General features: G+C 36.7%; 1 protein-coding gene across 11 annotated transcripts in view; it reads right to left on the bottom strand.

Moving 5' to 3' along the window:
• The window catches only part of Bnc2 (basonuclin 2), a 385,553-nt gene that overhangs the window by 260,768 nt on the left and 102,441 nt on the right, over nucleotides 1-22,344 (bottom strand). The window contains exon 1 of one of the 11 annotated variants that reach the window (XM_048783919.1): nucleotides 4,580-4,963. The exons of 9 other annotated variants lie outside the window; for them this stretch is intronic. In XM_048783919.1, coding sequence (XP_048639876.1) covers nucleotides 4,580-4,582 — 3 coding nt within the window. In that variant the 5' untranslated portion in view covers nucleotides 4,583-4,963. Of the gene's footprint in view, nucleotides 1-4,579; nucleotides 4,964-22,344 lie in introns of those variants that run through there. One more of the 11 variants, XM_048783921.1, reaches the window with a different exon arrangement.

Raw genomic sequence — 22,344 nt, 5'->3', positions numbered from 1 at the left:
TGGATTCTTCTCATGGTGCTCACAATTTTATATAATACTTTATTAGATATATAACTTTTAATAAATAATAAATTATATTTTAATTAATATTTTAAGTACTAGAGAAAATTCTAACATAATTTAGCAGGTAAGAAAAATTGAAATTCCTGGTTTATAATGATGTTACAAAATTATCATGTCAATTAATTCATTTTACAGGCAATTTATTTAAAATAGTGCTTTTGCAACATTATTTTCCCAGTTGATGGATCCATTTTCTTCTGTCCTCCCTTTTTATTCATGTATCTATATGTGATATGTGTATATCTTTCACAGATGTGCTATAACATTACATAAAACACGAAAAATTTGTTATTATTTTCAAACTCAAGTCGGTATACATTTGTAGAGAAAGATTATGAATTGGGTTTTCTCTACCTTTTTCCACAGTAAAATTAATTCATTTACAATGGATCAGACAAAATTTGTATGCCCTGAAAATGAGCATGCAAAAAAGTCATACAATGAAAAAAAAACTAATTTTTTTACAATGGTATTAACTCTTATGTTATTTCTTAGATATGTTCTCTTTTAAAAGTATACAAATTCATTTTTCCTGTGAATTCTACATAATAATACCTCTAAGGAAAAGATAAATTAAACTTTAATTCCAAGATGGCGAAACAAGTTTTGCTAGGCCTCAGTTCCTGGGGTACAGGGTCATAAGGCTATGGTTTTCTTGTAAGTATTCCATAGATTCCAAGTATAAACATAAAAGATAGAACTCTACAGCTCTCCCCTTTCCATCCAGAGCAGCTCGGATTTTTATCAGTTTTACGTATCAGCTTCCTTGTAAAATCTAACTTGAAAAGAAGAGAAAAAAAGTGGGTTCAACAACTAAATTTTATCACTTTTGTTTTTTTCTTTTTTAAAGTAGCTAGTGTTTAAGTTATAGATGGATAAAGAAAGCAGCAGGGGAAAAGCAAGGGATTTGGGGTCAACCTTGCTGGATACAGATTTTAGATCTTTATTTCCTTATCTATAAAAAAATCACAAGAGTACCTCCCCTTAGTGCTTTTGTAAGAATGAATAATAAGAAAACACAAGCACCAGACCTAGCACACTGTACATACTAAAGTTACCTAAGAAAATAATTAGTTATCAATGTTCATTCTGTAACTTTACTAACAGGCCAAAGTAAACACTAAGCCAAATATTTATTTTAGATATTGAGATGCAGTGTGTTCAAACTTGGGGTGGCTAAAAGGAATTAGATGTCTGACAAAGCAACAATACTAATCAAAAAATCATCTATGACAAGCTTAATGTATGGCATGAGAACACATTTATTAATCCAGGGCTAAAATACAATAAAAAAAACTCCATATTATTTTGCTCAACAAATAGTTTCTAAGTCTTTTACTATATTTAAAGCACTGTTAGCCTTAAATGAGAATGATATATTACCCACATATACATGTATGCTGCTTGCTGCTACTTTATTTAATCCTACATAGGTATTAACATTATTAGTTTTAGTAAAATCTTTTTTTTAAGTATAACTTAATTCAAATCACTTGTTTATTCAGAAGGCAGTTTTATCTTAAACACCTGGTTTTTTTTAAAATCTTTATTTATTTATTTTTAAGTGGTGCTGAGGATCAGCACAAACTTAGTGCCTCACACATGTGAGTCAAGTGCTTTACCCCTGAGCCACAACCCCAGTCCCTACTATAATCTTAATTTCATGATTATAAGTGAATTTTCACAAACCCAAGGAAAGGAGAGGAGAGGATCTCATAAAATGATTTTCAATCTCTACTATCAAGAGCTAATGAGTTTAATACTACAGGAAGCCTTAATTCAAACAAGTGATTAGAACTAATAATACAAAGGTAAACAGGATACAAGAGAATCTGCCAACTTTGCCTCTAGTCTACCTTTAGCCATAGCAGGTATCACAGAAATAATATCACAGGTTTTTCATGAAGGAAAACCTGGTGAGAATTTTGCAGAGTGGTAAAAATATATACTAATGGATAACATAAGTACCTATTTATTTATTGTACCAGGGATTGAATCAGGAGCTCTTAACCAGTGAACCACATCTCCAGCCCTTTTATTTTTTATTGTGAGATAGGGTGACTCACTAAGTTGCTTAGGGCCTTGCTAAGTTGCTCAGGCTGGCTTTGAACTTGCAATCTTCCTGCCTCAGCCTCCCAAGCCACTAAGAGTACAGTGTGTACCACTGTGCCTGGTACAAGTCTTTTAAAAAAAAAAAAAAATGCTGATGGCCTAATACCTCCTTTCCTATATAGATACATGAAGAAATTTAAACATTTTATTTAAACATCCCCCTCAGGCCTTCTCCATTGTTTCTAAAAAGTCAAGCTTCCCTAAGAAAAACACTAGAGAACAAACACAGTGCAGCTCAAGGGAGGAGGCTAACAACTGACAGAGAGTACTTACCACTTACCGCAGCTTTGTCTCATTTCATCTTTCTGACAAATTCTCAAGTTCAGTGTCCTTTCCCCATTTTAAAATTAGAGAAATTTGGGCTGGGCTATAGCTCAGTGGTATAGCACTTGCCTAGCATGCGGAAGGCCCTGGGTTCAATCTCTAGCATCGTCAAAGAAAGGCCAGGGATAATGAGACTTAGCCAATATCACAGGACTCATGCATGGCAGCATCAGCATCCGAACTCAGCACCACAGGATCAGTCTTAACTACCCAGAAAGTCCACAATGGCAAACACTGGTGCCCACCACAAGAGGAACAGAAAAATGCTGAAATAGAAGTGTTAATATTTTTTTAAGAAAATCTTAAGTTTTAGGGGAAAAAAAATCCTGAGTCAGCTGAAACTTTCTCATTAGGGAGATGTGATATTGTAGTAATTCTACTCTTTCCCTATTGGGTGATGAAAGGAAACTTAATAAATCAAATTGGAAAGGGTTGAACATGATAACATCCTTTTCATAATTAAAAAAAAAAAAACTTCTACGATCAGGACACCCATATGTATTTTTTGAGAGTTGAAATAAATGACAGTTTTTTTCTTAATTTTTCACTTTAGTTTTTCTACTACTTAGGAAAAAGAATCAACTTTAAAGTTGGTTATGAGCAAAAAGAGGAGGAAGAGAAGAAAAAAAGTCCTAGCACAAAGTAATATTCTAAAATATTACATTTTGAAATTCATTACTACAATTTGAAAACTTACAAAAAGAAAACTCCTATCATCACATTACCAGACCCAATAGAATAAAAAGAAATAACTCTACAAGTATTTTTGAATGTAAGGAAAAATATCTAGTGAATTCACCTAAAATTTGAAGTGTCAGGTTCACATATAAATCTTGATTTTGCTGTAAAGTTGACTGCTTGTTGGTTTAAGACCTCCCATAAACAAAGTGAATATCTGTTTAAAGAGAAAAAAAAAACACCATACAAAACACCACTAATCAGATTAAACTCGGGAGGTCTATCTTAACAAAATCATCATTTTAGAGGAATACATAAATCCCATACTTAAAACTCTATATAAATAGGGCAACAGACCCACTGACAATTTGTACTATACTCTTGAGTTAAATTTCTGTTATGTTAACTTTAAAATGATAACTTATCAACAGAAAACTATTTTAGTTTAGCAGCTCTATAAGTTTTTCCTCCTAAGTATCTGGCAGTTATCAAAGTATGCACAAACACACACACACATATACAACCTATAACCGTACGTGTGTGTCTGTGTGTGTGTGTCTGTGTGTGACCAAAGAAGAAAAATAACACCTCACAAAAATAAAGAAATCATCAAGATTTGAGAATATAGAAAAATAGGCAATTCAAAACTAAAATTCAAACTGTTATAATATCTTTTTTAAGGTAAACCTAAGAGAATACATGGTTTTGTTCACTGGGGAAAAAGAAAATCAGACACATGAATATTTTAGAAAGGCAGAATGCAAAATCAGAAAGCTGTTCCATACATCCACATTTTAATCTGTTATAAATTAACTTGAGTCAGATCAAATCATGAAACAATCCAGAGTGTTATATGCAACATGCACAATTACAACTGAAGTCAAATCATATACGCCCTCAGTAACTGTAGGCCTGAAACAACTGCAACAATGAATGAGATGGCTGGGCTTCCCCTGGAGGGACCGGGTGGGGGGCAATCTGCAAAATGGATGTATCTGGGGAAAAGAAAAAAAAAAAAAACTACAAAGCCTGAAAACATCCTAAAAACCTGAGGATGCTCATGTGGTTTCACAACAAAGTCCCTTTATAAGATCCTAGGCCCAGATGACTTGCATCTTTAAACCACCTCATTTCCAGAATTCCTGATATTAAATCACACTGGAAACCTTTGGCTGCAATTGAATTGAATGGCTTGGTTTAGCCTTTCTAAATGCCAAGGAAGGGGGCTGCGGGGAGCACCATACTTAAAGTTTGTTTTAAACTCGGACCTTCTGCATTCCAAAATTGTATCCCTCTGACTAATATAAACCGTTATTATAGAGAAATGGTTTGGAAAAAAGGAAAAAAAAAAAAACGAGCCAGTGAAAAGGAATGAGGGAGTAGTAATGGTAACATACAGTACCATGAGCTGCAGCAGCCTCCCCGTCAGTAGTGCAAGGTTAACAGATCAGTCCTGGCCTTCAGGCAGACAGCAAAACACAGCCCAGGAAGGGGGGACAGGGACGGAGCAGGGAGGGGCCCTGGTTCGGGCAGTTCACACAGGAAGGCCGCTCAGCTCCTTTTGGGCGGGCGCTTTCCTCCTCTCTATCTCCCAACCTCTTTGCGTGTGTCTTGTCATATTTTCTTCAGCTGTTAATTGTCCAGATTGGAAGACTTTAAACAGCCACAGTTTAGGAAAAAGCGAAACCCTTCTAAGTGACCATCACAGCAAATCAGCTTCATGCTGGTGGGTAAAATTTTCCAAGGGAAGTGTTCTTCTGATAGTTCCTGAGTCTCTAAGTCACCCCCACCCCCACCCACCGCCACACACACTCCCCTGGAGGGCTAAATGCACTGTGGCAATAAAACATTCATGCGACTTGGAATTTTAACACAATGCCATTTCCCTAGTTTAACCTGAAAGGAATGCACTAGTCACAACAGACTACATCATCCTGCCATTAAACCCTGCCAAGGAACCGCTTTTTTGGCTGTGCTGGGCCAGCTTTGACGGGAAAGGAGTACACAGACCCACACACTGAGCACAGAGGGGCCACCTCTGCTTCCTCAGCCTTATCCAGCAACACCCTGCTCTTGAACATGACCCCCGACCCCTAGCATTGTGACCAGCTTGTGAGGCATGTGTCACCCTGGAACTTCTGCACAGCCACACACTGCGCAGGCCATTTGCCGCTCCCTCTCAAACAAGTACTTGGGCAGATGCCAAAGTTCTCTCTTATTATTACTGCTACTATTCAAAGTCTTATGTTTAAGTGCAGAGATGCTTTATTCCTTGAGTTGTATGAGGCTGTGTTTCCATGTGGGTTTTTTTTTTTCCCCTCTTTGTTTTGGACCTCTTAAAAAAATAAACTTTACATTTGCATTCATAACTAGGTTATGATTACTGACAAAACAGTTTGCTTTGGGAACTACTTACAAAGGTGTCAGTTCTTTCACGATTATGTGACATTTAATTGAAACTTACAAAATGCAAAAACAGAAATAATTCTGCTATTTACTGAGAACTTAAGAGAAAAATTCAAAGGTAATGAATTCCAAAACAGGTACACTTAATCATTTCATATGGCTAAAGTAGTATCCCAAAACAAAGCAACAACATTAAATTTTTAAAAACTGAATTATTGGTTTTATTACCTGCACAAAGTTCTGCCTTCAAGTAACAAATGGCAAACTAAGAAACAAACACGTGTAAACCACAAAAAAAATTACAATCACATTAAGTGGCCTAGGGATGGGGCTCAGTGGAACAGTGCTTGCCTAGCTATCCAAGAAGCCCTGAGTTCAATTCCCAGCACTGCAAAAAATAAAAACAAAACCATATTGAAAGAGTAAAAATATTAATTTATTAATTTTCTGGATGTGTTTTGTTGGGACTCAAAGTCAGAGCTTCACACATACCAGCAAGTGCTCTACCACTTAGCTACATCTCCAGTCTAGAATGTTCTTAAATTGAAATCTGCTCTGATACCCCTTTATACCCAATCACAATAGTATTAATTTTTTAAGCTACCAGAAGCCATAATTTTGCACTACCAAAGCATCCCTTTTTGGGTTGCCCTCAAGTTCTCACTATTAAAGTCCACTTTCCAGATTTTTCTTTTCCTTTTCTGATCATTCAGTATTATTTTCATGTGAAGCACTTTCACTTTCAACCTTATCCTATTATTTTGTCCCTATGACTGTAGTCACAAGCAGTCCTAGAAGGCAGCAAGTTTGTCCTTCCTGCAGCCAGGTGAGCTGTGACTATCCCTGCAGAAGGGGGTGTTTGAGCTTTCATCTCATGGAAGTGAGGTCACCCCCATGCAGCAACAAATGAAGAACATTCTACTTCATCTACAAGAATACCCCAAAATACAAAATGACACGATCTCAATGCAACTTAATATGCACATATAAAATAAAACCAAATTGTCGTCTTTAGCACAATTTTTATCTCCTTAGTAGCTGGAATTTGTCTTAAGCCCTAGTTAAAAGACTTTTTTTTTCTTTCTCCTTCCTTTAAGCAGACATTATCATGCCTTGAAAAGTCACTCTAATCCCTTCACATCAGCCAAGCCATGATAACTCTAAAAAGGAGACAGCAATTAATTTTTTACAAAAAGAAGAAATTGTATTTGTTTTGGAAGGATCCACCTAACACCAAAGCAAAGATTATAAAAACCTATGTAAAATATTTCCATTTCAAAATGTAAGTGCCAAAATCAAATTATCATTTTAACCTATATGAAACACAATACAGACCTGATTTTTTTCAAATTATCTGCTTTCTTATCAATGTATATATGCAAATTAATTTTTGATGTTCTTAGTGGAATACCTACTAAAATTGAAGACAGAACCACTTGAAGACGTGAGATTAAAATTACAGAAGATAATGCCTAAATTCAAATAAATAACACCATTCTTTTGATTATGTCAAATTAATCAACACAGTGATCCCAAAGTGTCTGGGACCAAAATCTAAAGAAAGAAATGAGTATAGGTCTGTGAACCTGTATGTGCAGCAGTCAGGCAGCAACCTGATGCATGTCATCAGCAATGCATGTTCTCTGAAGATCTCTAGAATTGGGACACATCACTAAAAGAAGAGATATTTGAACCAGTTTTATAATCTAAATATTCACCACTACAGAACATTGATGCATCACATATTAGATAACCATTCCATGTCAAAAAGATCACAGTGAAAAGTATTCCATATAAACTGTACCACTGTGAACAAGTGGAATCCGAATACAGAAACAGCTAAAGAAGAATAAGTTCACTGAAATTCAAAAAAGCTGCAAAAAATTAAAATTTTGCAGAAATATCAACTTAATTTGCTGAGTACATAAGAGGCGATCCCATGGATGATAATCACTGGCGATTTCCATTTTCCTTGAAGCAGAAGATCACTCTACTATGTCAAAAAACATTTAGAAATACAGGTTTAAAAGTTCTATAAATTACCTTCTAATTTCTAGAAAGCAAAAATAAGTGAGATTTTTCTCACTGACTTCTATTACAGACAGCACATACATGCAGGTGGAAACACACGTTAATTTCTTCATTTCAGTACTTCTACAGCCATGGGATTGGCTAAATCAACACACACACACACACACACCCACACACACAGAGTTAACAGACTCCAACACCAAGTGAGAGAAAAATCTCGGGGATGAGAAAGGAAAGGAGAATTAGGACAAAAGGGGAAAAGAACGACAAGTAAGAGAGGAGGTAAGGGACCCCACTGAAAGAAATGTAAGTGACAGGAAGGGAGGGGTGAGAACCAGTGAGGAGGAGGCAGGAAGGAGCGAAACAGAAGAGGAGAGAGAGTCAGAAGGGAGAGGAAGAGAGAAAGAAAGGAAGACTGAAGGGGGGAAAAGGGATGGCAGAGGGAGAGAGGAGGAATTGGAGCCCCACAACACAACAGTGGATCAGGCAGCTGGCCAGAGATGCTAATTCAGCGCTTTAACAAATCAATGCCACTTGAAAAGTACAATGCGAGCCCTCACTGGGTAGATGTCAGGGGACTGAGAAAATGCATTCTCAAGTATTTCACATTAAGAGGGAATAATGTGTTAATTTATAACTCTTCACCCTATACACTTGGATTATCTATCTGTGTCAGCGATTTGACTTCTTAAATTTATCAAAAACGCACGCAAAGGGAGACAGCTCCAGCTTCACCATTGGGAGATGGAGGTTTAGGAAAAGCCTGTCCTGAGTAGCGCTGCTGCCCTTCTCCCTCCTATTCGGGCTGAAGTCCTGGTGGGGGTGGCAAGGCAAAGTGAGTGCCCAAAGGAAGATCAAGGGAGGAGGGGAACCTCAGTCCACTCAGGAAAGCAACCAAGGAAAGGGGCTCTCTGGGCCAGTGGTTGATTGCATTAGGTACCATCCGTCAAAAGTGACACAGAAGAGAGGAATAACTTGAATCAGCAACCTGAGCTGCCATCATCAGAATTTACTTTACGGAAACTTACTTAAGTCTCTCAGCACACCACCGGAAGAGAAGCTGCTGACAATCGGGATTGTAATTAAACAGTCCTCTCTCAATGCCATCAGAGTCCCACAGATCTAGCTTATCAAAATGGGAAGGGAAAGACAGCTAAGTTCGTTTGGTTTGGTTTTGAGACAGGTGGGAGAGATGTTAAAGAACTGATATTCCATCCTGATGGAATATCAAGAGCCTAATTAGAAGAACTCTTTCTTAAGAAAATCCTACTTTATGAAACAATAAATTTTTGGAATTGTTTCCTAATTATTCCTTAATGTAAATTTTAATATAATGATAGTAGTTTCTAACCTGAGGGGAAGAGAGAGTCTAGTAGTAATTTTTGCTGCCAGAATACATGCATTATCACACTTAAGTTATCAAAGTATAAGCATTGTCAACATACAAAGGCAAGAGTGTTAATACTTTGGAATAAACAGAAGAGAGTATTCTTCAAGAAAGTGTTTTAAAAGTATATCTTCAAGACATGAAGAGGAGAAGTGGTTCCATGTTTAAAGAAAAACAAGGACTAGATTGTGAGTGATGGTTCTTGAGTTTTGCTTTAAGATGGCTTAGACTACATTGTACTTGCTACTTGTACAATTCCAACAGAAACAGGCATTCTCTTATTTTGACGACATTCATATGTAAATGAATGCTGATGAATGGAAATGAGATGCTATACATGATGGGCAACATTCAACATTTAGTTGAAAAAAGGAAAAGGCAAAGGTACTTAACTAACTCACTGAAGCTGGAATGTCTTTCCCTTCCACAACTGGGCACAAAAGGAAATGAAAGACACCCATGGACCTCCCTTCCACCAGCTTCTATTGGCTAAATACCATCTTGGGGAGGCACTAATGACAGAAAACAAACGTTCTCTCAATCTTATGCTTTGCCTCTTTCCTATGACATGGTATTACATAGGTCAATTTTTTAAACGAATTATTAATTAGAAACTAAAATTATAAGGAAATAGCCAGAAATTGTATAGCTGCACTGAGCTGAAGCATTGAAATATCCAAAATAGCATAGTCATTTATGAATGTTTTATTTCTCTCAAAAATTAATGAGGAACTTCCTGGTTCAAGACCACAGAGTATACTATTTTTCATAAAATCTTAGTAAACCAAATACATATTGTGGACAATGTGTTGGCACTGGGGCGGAATCAGATATATGTATGCTTTTCAAGGGCCTCTGTTTATGCCCTCAGAGTAGGATTTGTCCTATTCCCAGGTTTTTTGCATGAATTACCATTCCTGCCTGTACCATCAGCACTACCCCCCACAGGCACCATCTATTCTTATCATTATGGTACCATTAATCCCCTTCTTCCCTCCCTCTCCCCCACCACACTCACCTAAGGGGTTAAAAGACTTCAGTACATTTGTGACTTGTCAGTGACATATAATACCCAGGTCCTTCATGCAATCAACTTTTACTTGACATGTATTTGCTCATCACAGGGCCCGCATTACTACTGGGAAAATGAAGAAAAACCTAAATTAACACTTGACATTCAATATGGTCAAGTCCTTAATTGGCTGGGCTTCCTGAGAAAGCAATTTTCTATTCCCCAAACTGTTCGTGTGTCATGTGTGGAGTGCAGCTCTTGGCCATCACTGCTGTCCCTGGCTCCCTCTAATGAGAGCAGATGAATTAGTGCTACGTGACACGATTTGAACAAGGCTTCCTCCTCCTCCCCTCCCCCCAATCTTTCTCCTATACCAGTGACAGCTGTGTGGCAAGAGGAAGAAAGAAAGAGAAATGCAAGAGCAAAGAATCCTGTAAAGGATGATCATTTTTTTAAATGAACCTTAAATGTCTTGTTGAAACTCCAGAACAACAGGGTCATTTAATTGTGGAGGTGGGGAAGGGGGTTGTTACAAAGATCAGGGGAATTATCTGGCTATGGTTGATTTGGGTTGTATTAACATCCAGAATGTTTCTTCCATTCCTGGCTCATTGCAGTATTAGATTGCACTGGTCTAATTAAAATGGAATTTACATCCACTTAAAAAGTTTTTTAAAGGTCTGGAGAATGGGTCAACTAGAAAAAAAAAATGAACAGCATGAAGTGATTATTATTCTAAGATAAATATACTTGTGGGTTAAAGAAAAGAAAGTCCTTTCAACCAACATTTTGGTCCTGAAGGACCTACAACACAAAACTCTCTATCCCTATAACTTGTTCTCAAATACTATTCAGTGCCTCAACTCAGGGATAGCCATTCTCTTTTAAGTCATTTTGTTTGGTTCCCTCTGTTGAATTACTACAACAAAAAATTATTTGATCATTCTATTACTTTAGAGAGAAAGGGAATATATTCTTCTTTAGATGGGCTTGTCTGTCTTGATAGGAAACAACTGAATGGATGCATGAAAGGAAAGCAGGATAAATCTGCTGTGAGGTTCAAAGACACTAAAAGATAAATTAAAGGGATTTCCCAAAGTCTTCATTTTGACACCAAAGAAGCAGTTCTAAATGAGTAAATGGCTTACCCAATCTGATAGGACATACAGAACTAGCAGATGGAAGCATAGGTGGCGAAGCAAACATTTGGGAAAGTAATTAGGCCCAAATACCTGCATAAGTGAAAATAACTAGTGGAAGTCACAGCACCTTACACTTGGGATCTTTTCTCATTCCTATTTAGGAAGCGCCAAGATAAAGACACTACCTATATACAAGAATTGTATCAAGAGTGTACTGGAGCCACCAAAACCAGCTTAAGCATGCAAATTAAAAACTATGTCAAGTATAGTTCCCCTGTCTCAAGTAACATGATCATTAATTGTTCTTCTGTAATACTGAATATAATTTAAGTAGTATTTCAGTAAATAAACTGTGAAATTTGAAGATAGAAAAAGGGTGAAACACACTTTTGTATTATGAGTAAATATGAAAAGAAATGAAGCTTTTAAGTTTTTTTTTCCTCCTTAAAAAAGGCAAAAGCATAAACTTAAAGTACTGTGGCACTAACAGAAGACAAACTATTAAAAAAGGAAACTTTTTAAATACCTTGAATTTTCAAACTTGTTAGAACATCAGTATTTTCAGACTACAGAAAAACTCAGAAAGATGAGAATAATTTTAAAGTATTTTTACGGAAGCCAAACAACCCAACACACACTCTGCATAGATTATCTCTCCTGTGGCCAAAGCACTGACGTTTCAAGTATCATTAAGACCCCTTTCAAAAATACACTTGAGACAGCTTTTGAATGGGCATTCCATCAGGTGTTTAAAAGAACTGAATAGACAATTTGGTATTCTGGAAAAGTCGTGCAGTCTAATACATCCAGCTAACTGCTACAGTAGCATTATCATGGCTGAGCAACAAAGGGCAGCGTATTCTGCCAATAGCTTTAAGGTGACCTTTGCAATGCTGACTAGTCCGTCAGGTTCCATCTCTGAGATGCAAGAAATAGACAGAGATGGTTTATTAACTGAGGTAGGAATTAAAAACTAGGAGGCTCCAAGAGAAGAAATTTTACATTCAGGAAATGGAGACTTCCTTTCCTTAAGGAGAGAACAAATATCCCAGGAAATCAGTCCATGATCCTCTCCAAATCTTCAGTCTCCTATGGTGAGAAACATCTAAATATCATAACAGCAGCAGCAATTCTACATGTTCTTGATTTCCCCCTCAGCCACATTTTTAATGACTACAATGAAAACCTAACTGGGAATGGGGAGGACAGGATCGATGCCTTGAGCTCCAGGAAGCTGAAAGAAGGTGTTGACACAAACTGTGACCAGCGCCAATTTACTTAGAGGTAGTTTCCAACCAGGGCCAGCAGGATGAATCTACAGCTTTCAGGAGGGCAGCAAATGTGGGTCAGAGAAACCATTCTGTACTGAACTAAGAAATTTCAAGGGTCACCTGAAGAAAATCTGCCTATGAAAAGGTACTTTTCAATTCATGTGACTGTGGCACAGTGACATGCTTAAACTTGATATTCTCTTGGGGATGAGCAGGCTTTGAAGCTCATAATAAACCTAAAATGGTTCTGTGGAATGTTAGGGCTTAATGTAGATGGTTGGTGCCACTGTCATGCCTGTACAGAAGTATGTCAACTTGGAAATAACTGCATTCACAGCTCCAGGGTATTTAGAATAGAAGACTTGCTCTTCTATTTATTTTTTTTTATTAAGAATTTCACTTTGAACCATAAGAAGAGCTGCGTTACATTTCAACTTGGTTAGCCCAGCTAACATTCAAAAACACTGCAGTTTAGAAAGGCCCCAGTGTTTGCCACCCACTTGTCTGTGTTGCCTGTACATTATACCATCCTTAAACAGTATAAACACAGCCAAGAGAGAATGACCGCTTTAAAATAGCCTGGCATGTGGAACAAGAAACCCTTCTCTCAAACACAGGCATAAATATTATTTTTAAAAAATTAATATTATCTCCCAGGTGTATTGTTTCATCCTCCCCTGTCACCACCCCCTTGCTTCAGTGCTCCCCTCCTCTTGTATTAAAGATATTTTATCTAATTCCCAGTTGAAAGGTTTCTGAAAGTGTTAAGTCACAGCTGTGTTGATGCTGAACTTCTTGAAGGTGGTGTTCCAACATCCCTCTGACACACTGACAGATGTTTTGTTAGAAGCTGCACCAGCTCTTCATTTGAAATACCTGCCTTAATAGAATACTACGAAATGTTAATCTCTGGTCTTTTCTCCAGTTCAGCTCTTCTCTGCAGTCCTGGAAGCAAACCAACAGCTTGTTATGTTTACAACAGAGATGGCTTCCTTCTGATTGGGTTTTGACACTGTCCAGTGACAAGACCCTAGACAGAACCGAGGCACACCTAGGTCCCATTTGCAGATCATTTTCACAAGATGTTCTTGTTTCCTGTTCCCACGAAAATCAATAACAGGATGACCTTCAATTTGAAATTCAAACCAATTAATTACCTGTTCTGTTGAAAAAGTTGATATCTGATTTGCCTAGAGAATTTCAATTATGAATAGATTATTTCCTTTAAAGAGCCCCTTCAAAAAATATAGACAGGCATTGAAAACCTCATCTTATACAATATAAATGATGCTTTCTTGAAGCAAGGATAAAATATTGGCCTAGCACGAATTAGTATGGGGAAGTTTTCCCCTTGTGGTCCATCTCTTCCTTGTGACATCATAATCAATTGCCTGGTAAATTATAGCAATCCCACAAAGATTTGGGGCCAAGAATTCACTGCTTAAAGGTGAGATGAAAAGCTTTTTACAGTTGAATTCAGCTTTTTGTCTATGTCAATTACTTACACAAATCATGGAATTCTTTTCAGGATTTAGAAATCTCCTTTTCTTTCCCCATAACTCTTAAAATCCTTACATTTCCACCTTTATTTAAATCATTTGACTATTTTCATTTTGCCCACACATTTGATTTTTTTCTTTGGATATGGGTCACAAGGAAAAAAAGCTATATATCAAAACCAGTAACACCAGAAATATATTTACTAAATCTTTTCTTTTAATTGTGGGGAGGGAAAAAAAATGAAGAATTCAGTTCATCTCAGTGGGGAATTCCCAAGATGAATGATCACATGCAATGAAACTATTATCTTCATCCATTAAAATATTATCTAAAACAGAGGTTTCTCTCTGGCAGCCAGTGGGCTGAATACAGCCTGCAGATGAGTTTTGCTTGGACCACACAGTTTTTAAAATATTTGAATAGGTTGCCAAGATTTCAAAATCAAGAGATTTCATATAAAAAATTGGATTTCTGGCTTCTCATTAAAAAGAAGAAGAAGAAAAGCTGGCAACATGAGGCCTGCACTCTCACCTGGCAATGACTGGCTGCAACCAAGGAGCAGCTACCTCACTGTGGTTGAGACGTAGCTTTCTGGTTCACCACGGTCCCCACTAGACCCACTCCACTGGTTTAATTCTCTTTACCTCCACATGGCCCTTCTAGGCAACTCTTGATCTTTAAACTTTCATACTACTGCAAAGAGTTCCCAGAGTTTGTGGAAGAAAGTAACAAGAGGGTTCTTAAACAGAGATTTAAAAATACATACTTCTTGAGTTTGTATCACAGAAGCCAATCGGTAGCAGGTTTCATTCAAAATAGAGTTGTTCAATAAAATTTAAGCATGAAGCAAGAGACTCATTCTTGTAGTTTTTTGTTTTGTTTTATTAAAGATGGGGCGGTCTCCCACTATACTGCCCAGCTGGAACTTGAACTCCTGGGTTCAAATGATCCCCCCAAACTAAGCCTCTTAAATAACTGGGATTATAGGCATAAACCACCACACCAAGTCATTTTCATAACTAAGAAGTGTTTTAAATGGTAAATTCAGAACTGGTGACCTAGCTCTGTAGGGTGATGCAACAAGCTTTTATCCTGTTTGCCAATCAACCACATTCTTCTCTGCAATCCAGAAAAGATGTCCATGGCAAGCTATTACTCAGATTGACATCCATTTTACAACCTCACATGTTAACACTTCTGCACTTTCTTGCTAGAGCTATCACGTACTTAAGTGAAAACGGACCCTAATATGAAAACAGGATATGTCTTCAAGGTAAATTTTTAAAATCAACATTTAAAATGCATAAATAGCATCATAACAAATACTTATCTTCACTGACTCCACATGTATGCCACCATCTGACATTTACATCAAATAGCCACTTTTGTAGGTTTCAAATGACCTAAAAAGTCATGGCAATATTTCTTTAAAAATGACTGTTACTTAGAAGCAGATGTCTATGACAAAATCACCATGTACTTGTTTTTATTTGCTCTTTCTCCCAACCGAAAACAAGTGCAAGGAGAAACTTTCTTATATTGCGTTATTTCCATTCAACCACAACGTCACAGCATTTCTACATATTAGTGGGTTTTACAAATTTTAAATATCCCATTTAGCAGAAAGAAGAAAGTAACTTTTCATTTTACTCAACTGTATTAAAAACAGGTTAACTCTGATGTATTACTCCAGTCGAGGGAAAGCTTAGATGTTCATGCAAATTGTACGATGTAGGCTATGACCAGTGATATATCAACTTACTAGAGTAAGATTTGGATCAACTACAGGGTAGTGTTTTATAATTATGTTTCATCATTAGACCACATGCTTGAAAGATTATTTTTTTAATTAGGTGCTTCCTTCCTAAGAGAAACATTTTTTCTTTCATTTTTACCTAAAGAAAGTAATCCTTGAACATATGCCAAATATACTTCACAATCAGACTTTAATCCCCAAATTCTCTTGATTCTTAACAACTTCAACAACTTTAAGTAAACAGTTCACAAAATCATAACGATTATACTGCATTCCTTAACCCCTAGTTGAACAGGAAAAGAGAAAATACCCATGAATACAATTTCAGGCCTGATACCTGAGTGACAGTATGATATATTCCTTATGGGAAACATTTTTCCTTAATTTCCATTATATTTGAAATTTGAGCAATTAGAAACAGACACCTGGAAATCCTTTATTAATTTACCTCTCTCCTCTCCTTTTACACTTCTTTCCAAACAATTTCTTAAGGTGCTTTTTAAGTTGAAGATCTTATAGCACAGCATGCATTGTAAAGGGTCCTGAACCAATGTTCACATTATTATATTTACTTATTTGCTACAATCTGAGCCTAAACTTATTTTCTTTTTAAAGTTTGGGGCTTTGTTTAAAAAGAAAAATAACACTTCATATGTAAGTACTGAGTAAAATAGTAAAAGAAAAAGATTAAAACAAGAATTCTAGGCAAAGTATAATTCATGTTGATTTACCTTCTACATCATTCCAAAAAGCAAGTTTTGGAAAACACACAATCAATTCCTTCCCTTGATGACCAAAGCTCAAAGGGGGTCTCCTCAGGTTCACATCATAGAAACTGACTGCAAATATGTAAGCCAGTTTAGAAGACTCCTGGTTTTATTACTTTTGTTTGCACTATTGTTTTAGGATGAAAATAAAACATAATGATAGTGAATGTTTAATTTTATGTAATCTGTGTCCTACGGGGAGAAAATTATTTCTCTCACTAATTCCTTTCTATTAAGCACTGATTTCTACAAAAGGATATCTCAGTGGAACTTATGTTGAAGAATCATCTCGACACTCTGCATTTGTAAAAAAATAAGATCAAAAGTACTGGAACACTGGCACACACAGGAGCAGTGGGTTATCAGAATCCTCAGAAGGCAGGCAGCAGTTGGTTTATTAAGAAATTATTTAAAATAACTATTTACACAAGCCAAAACAGCCAATTTCTCACTTTTAACAAAAGGGTGTTTTTAATACAGTGAACATCCAAGCGTCTCTGGTCATGAGAAAACCTGGAATATATTATACATGCATGAATGTGGCCGGGATGCAGGATATAGGATGTGCTTCCTATCAACAGATTAACACTTCATTTTCATTACTCTAATCTCACCACGGGCTGTGAACACTCTCTTTTTCTTATTTGAACAACAATGGTACATGAAAAACCAAGCTGACAGGCAGGCGGGGTTCATTAAATGCACAAGGCCTTTATTCCCATAACACATCTCACCTGTAAGAAGCCAGGGTTCTGGCTTCCAGGCTGCCTACTGAAACAAGCTCTCCCAGATGTTGGACTTCTAACTCTTCTACCCCTCTTCCCACTTAATTTATAATAAATGTCAAAGATAAAGTAAAAATGAAAAACTCTTCTCTATGAAGAACTCTATTTAGTAGATAATAGGACTGGTAACATATTTTAAGATTTATCCAGTCCCATGATTAGTTGTCAAAGGTGTTCAGAAGAACAACAAAAAAAAGTGGATAGGAAGGGAAATGTTGATGTTTGAAGTCTGAGTCAGCATTTCAGCTTGGTGTCTCTTTCCCAAATTTTTAAAAAAATTTGAAAACTTATTTGAACAAAATTGCAGTTTCCTGCATGTTGAAAATGGCAATGACAAAATAAGAAACAACTGTCCGACTTCCCAATGAATGACAATGAGCAATTTCATCAAAAAGCTATTCTCAAAGAGCAACAAGACTATCTGGCCTAAGGCACCAGTATTGTGAGATTCCTAGGATAGGATGCCTCTTAAGAGTGACCCATCCACAGGCTGATTGCATTTCAGAGTGTTATTTACAAATCCTCACCACACCTAAAAATAAATCACTTAATTGTCATCAACCTGCCAACAAATAAGGTAAGACACTTTCCGCGTGCCTATTCACCACCTATAAATGCACTACCACGTGACAATATGGGATTTTTCATATTTTCCATATCAAGGCAGTAAGTCCTTTTCCAAAGTCTGGAACAGGACTTTGGTTTTGTTTCTTTCTGGTACTCTTTCTGTACTTGCTGTAGGTATTTATACCTACAAAAAGAAGAAGAAGAAGAAGAAAAGCAAAGCAATATTAAGATGATATACCAGATAACACTGCTGATTCTGAGTTATGTTCTGACATGAAGTTCAATAAAAATAATGTTTGCAGGCATTCTTCCTGAAGGGACATTCTCATGAACACACTCGGTGTATACTCACTCCCCATATCTTGAAAATGGCATCCCAATCATGCCCACTGCCCTCTGGCACTGGCAGAGGGCACATCAGTGGGCAGCTTTCTTTACCCATGCCTGATTAGGTGCCCCAAATAGCCATCCTAATGATGTAACTCAATTAAATCTTTCTTGCTTTAATTTTAATAGAAGAAAAAAAAACATTATTAAAATCCTGCTAATGGAGGTTCTCGTTTTAATATTAGTTTTGTTATTAGGTTAAGCCAGCTGAAAGTCATTATTTTTTGTCATGTAAAATATTCATTACCCTGAAATTTTTCTTTGAAGACACCCAGTTCAGGCAATCTGATCATCAAATGTGAGTCTTGAGAACTATCTAGAGAACCAAAAGCCACTAAAAGGCACTTTAGCAAAGTTGAAAAATTCATGACAATCACACAACATAATAACAGGTAAATACTGGAAGCCATGTCTTCCATATAAAATACTTTTTGATCTTTTCAATTTTAATAATCTCTATGCCTTGTGAGACAATGAGTTAACATTTACTAATACAAAACGGCACTGAATCCTCCTTAGGTGTTACATGTCTTACATTTCCATTTCATAACATCATCCGTTCATATTGGCCCTGCCATCAGTTCAATTCCTTTTCTAAGTGTTCCAGTTAACTCTTATCATCTAGTTTGTCTCCATCATATCCTCTACCTAATGTACCGCCCCTTTTGTTTTCCCCCTCCTAAGAAACTGCTGTCGTGTAGATATTAAGTCTTATAGTATAAAATAGTAAGTCTATAGTATAAAATAGTAAATCTTATAGTCCAAAAAAAAAAAAGGAAAAGAAAGCAAAATCTCTCTTCAGTTATCAGCTAAGCACTTTCTTACACAGGCTAAGGATCAAAATGAGCTGCCTTTCAGCAACTCTGAATGATAAGCCCAGGCCCCTGCTTAAAGAACCCTTCTAACAGCACAGCTTGGGACAGTCCCTCTGTCACCACATACATGAGGATAACTCCTCTTTCCCTACATCTCTGCTAGAAGGATGGACTGGCAAAAGGTTGATTTATTCAGTTATTATTAGTCATAGGTACATTTCCATCTCTTCAAATTAAGTCAAAAGGAGCCAGTAAAAGTAAGGAAGAATTTAGAATAAGAAAAATGAGGAGAAAGGAGAATAAAGTCAGAAAAAAATTAGGTCTCTGAGAAAAATAATAGGAAGTTAGAACACACTAACCTGTATTTAGGTCATTAAGTAAATTTCTATCAACAAAAAAATAATAAGATTTATAAATCAACACCCCCCCATGACACATAAACCCTAAAGACAGTAGCAAAATAACATTATACAGTTCCAAAGTATTGAGTAAATAAGATGTTAGATACACTCAAGGGAATCAGTAGTTTCAATGAGTAACTTCCTACAGCTCAAGATTATTTTCCTTTTCTTTACAGAGAAAAATGAAAAACTGATGGGCTTAATTAAAGAAAAACAAAGGCATATTATTTTGTTGTTAAAGGATCAATTCTTTTTTTTTAATTGGAATGATGATTAATAAGCTGAGAATCTGATTTCTAAACTCGTCAGTTTGAGTAATGCGTTGTTTTTCCAGGAGCATTTCCATTAAGGAAAACTGTGAATGAAGCAAAAGATACAGCGTTTCCCCTCTTCTCCAGATCCCTGCACTCTGTGGCATGAAATGCTACACACAGCGTTTGAACAGAATGACACTGCACACTGTCCTCACCCAGATGAACGCCAGTCATAAATTTTTCACCTGAGGGTTTCAATGTACACTATGAAATTTGCGAGGCTTCCTACAGGGAACATACAAATTAAAAAAAGAATCAATACTTTTATCTTTTCCTATTCTCTAAAGTTTCTTTTAAATCTGGAAAGGTGACGGCAGTACAGGTCATATTCAATGAGGAAATGTGGGTTATCCAGATGTCACAACACCAGGCATCATTTTGGGAGTGTCATCTGCACCCTCCTCACATATCATGACTTCTTAAAGTTTGAGCTGCTCAGAATTTTTTTTCTTAATTTTCCTGCACATTTACTAGTTTATCTTATTTGGGGGGAGGGGTCCCTCTGTTACTTGTTATTTTGCTCAGGCTGTTGTTTCTGAACTATGCCCCTTTCCCTTTTTTCCTCTTAAGCTCAGTAGTTATTAAAGTTCCTTGAACAAGGTCTCTGACTCCCTTTCCCCACCCCTCCAATCCCCAACTCCCAGGTCTAGTAGATGAGAATCACCAAACCAAATATCCGCTTTCCTGGAAATAAAAATGGCATCAGCTTTGGCAGACAGAGGTGAGATCAACCATTTCCACAACCAACAATCTTCTGACCAAGACCTAGAGAAGGGTGGTCACTGAGCAACAACGATCTACCACAAAAAGTACAGGAAAATTTGCACATGGTGAAGAATATACTCTTACACCCATAACAAACCAGGCTCCAAACCTTAAATGAAAGGAAATCTTGGAACCATTAAGTCCCACGTTCTTTCCACAATAACAAGCAGGAGTCCCAGAGAAAATTTCTTTCGCCAAAAAAGGCATCCCCAATTCACTGGTTTCACTACTGCCACAAAGTTCTCTGACAGCACTCTTTGGGTGCAGGGTGGGGGGGTTAACTCCTTAAATAATTTAAACACTATGGTTCCGATTATGGGTACAAGGTAAAAGCAAATTCCAACTTCTTCTCATTCCCCTTGATATATGTTCTAATCTAGAGGGCCAGTTTCAGAAAATACCTCTATGGCTCTCCAGAATCATTATCTACTTAGGCTTACAAGGCATATACTGGCTAAAGCAGATTGTAACGGTGGGTGCCCACTGTAACTTTCTCTGAGTGAATGTGTGTAATGCACATCAGGTGGAGAGGAAGAAGCACTGCTAGTTTTGTTTTTCATTGAAGTGGATGACGCCAGCTCACTATCTATAACGGACTGTTCCTTTGGAATCGGCTCCCTGTGTCACAACGACCTGGCAAACTCGAATGCTTTCACTATCACTGGAGTCCTTGCAATCCTGCCTTGGCTGCCACCCATTCCCTTTTGCCCCAACTTCTTTGTGATGCCTTACTCAGCATCTAATTAGTTAGGGAGGATTTGCCGTGGCTCTTAACCCTGACACAGGAGTGGGAGGCTATACTGCTGTGGAAGCCCAAATCAGTCCTGTTACTGCATTAATCAATTTCCATAAAGCTATACATAAATAATTGGATTTATCAGTGAGTGTGAAGATACAATTATAAATACAATTATTAAAAATATCTATAATTATAGATAAGATATCTAGACCTTTAGGGATTTGGTTTTCAACTGTGGTTACTTAAATCACCTTAGCAAAAGGTGGTAGGAATTATATAAACACAATGGACCTGTTTGCAGATGACAGAAAAATACAGTAGGTGAAATTGAATAATTTCAAAATGCTCACCTACTGTGTTCAATTTAAATGTCTCATGTTGAAAATAAACTTGAAATACATGCACAGGTTTTAACATATACTGCGTACAAATCTGAGAATATATTTATGCATGCTTTATTTGCATTCATGTGGAATGCTATATGTACATGACCTACTACTTTCCCATTTCATTACAAACTAGACAGTACCTGTTAAGTGAAATCTGCATGTTAGCCATAGACTTGCAAAGTACAGGCCAAAACATAAGTACCTGTCTCTATGCTATAATTTCCACTTTAACAAATACCTGAATATTCTTATTTTGGTGTTATATTATCAAAATGGATGTTAAGAATTATATTTGAATAAATGACTAGTGTTTAAACTTCAAAATAAAACATATTAGCACTCAAACTAGAGGGAAACCTAAATCAAGGGTGGAAGCCTAATAATTCAACAGGCTAAAATTGTACGCCTCCTAATATAAATATTTATTTTAGCACAGAGATCATAAGGTTGGTCATTTTTTTTTAAAGAAAGACATGATTACCAAAATACACCAACTGTAAGGAGGGAAATAAAAGAGGAGGAGAGAAAAATTGCCGAAAGAAACCTAGGGATGGAAGATGCCTGGCAATGAAAGTCATTTTCAAAGACCATTAACTATCAACTGCTTTACTCAGGGCTCTTATTAAACAAGAAAATTCATTCTATGTTAAAGGAGATGTCTATTTTGAGTGGGATATGGTTTAGAATGAAAATGTATTGTATGAACTGTAAAGAATCAAACCACCATCACAAT

This window comes from Marmota marmota, unplaced genomic scaffold, assembly GCF_001458135.2.
Source record: "Marmota marmota marmota unplaced genomic scaffold, marMar, whole genome shotgun sequence".
NCBI lineage: Eukaryota > Metazoa > Chordata > Mammalia > Rodentia > Sciuridae > Marmota > Marmota marmota.
This window is presented reverse-complemented; position numbering and strand designations above follow the sequence as displayed.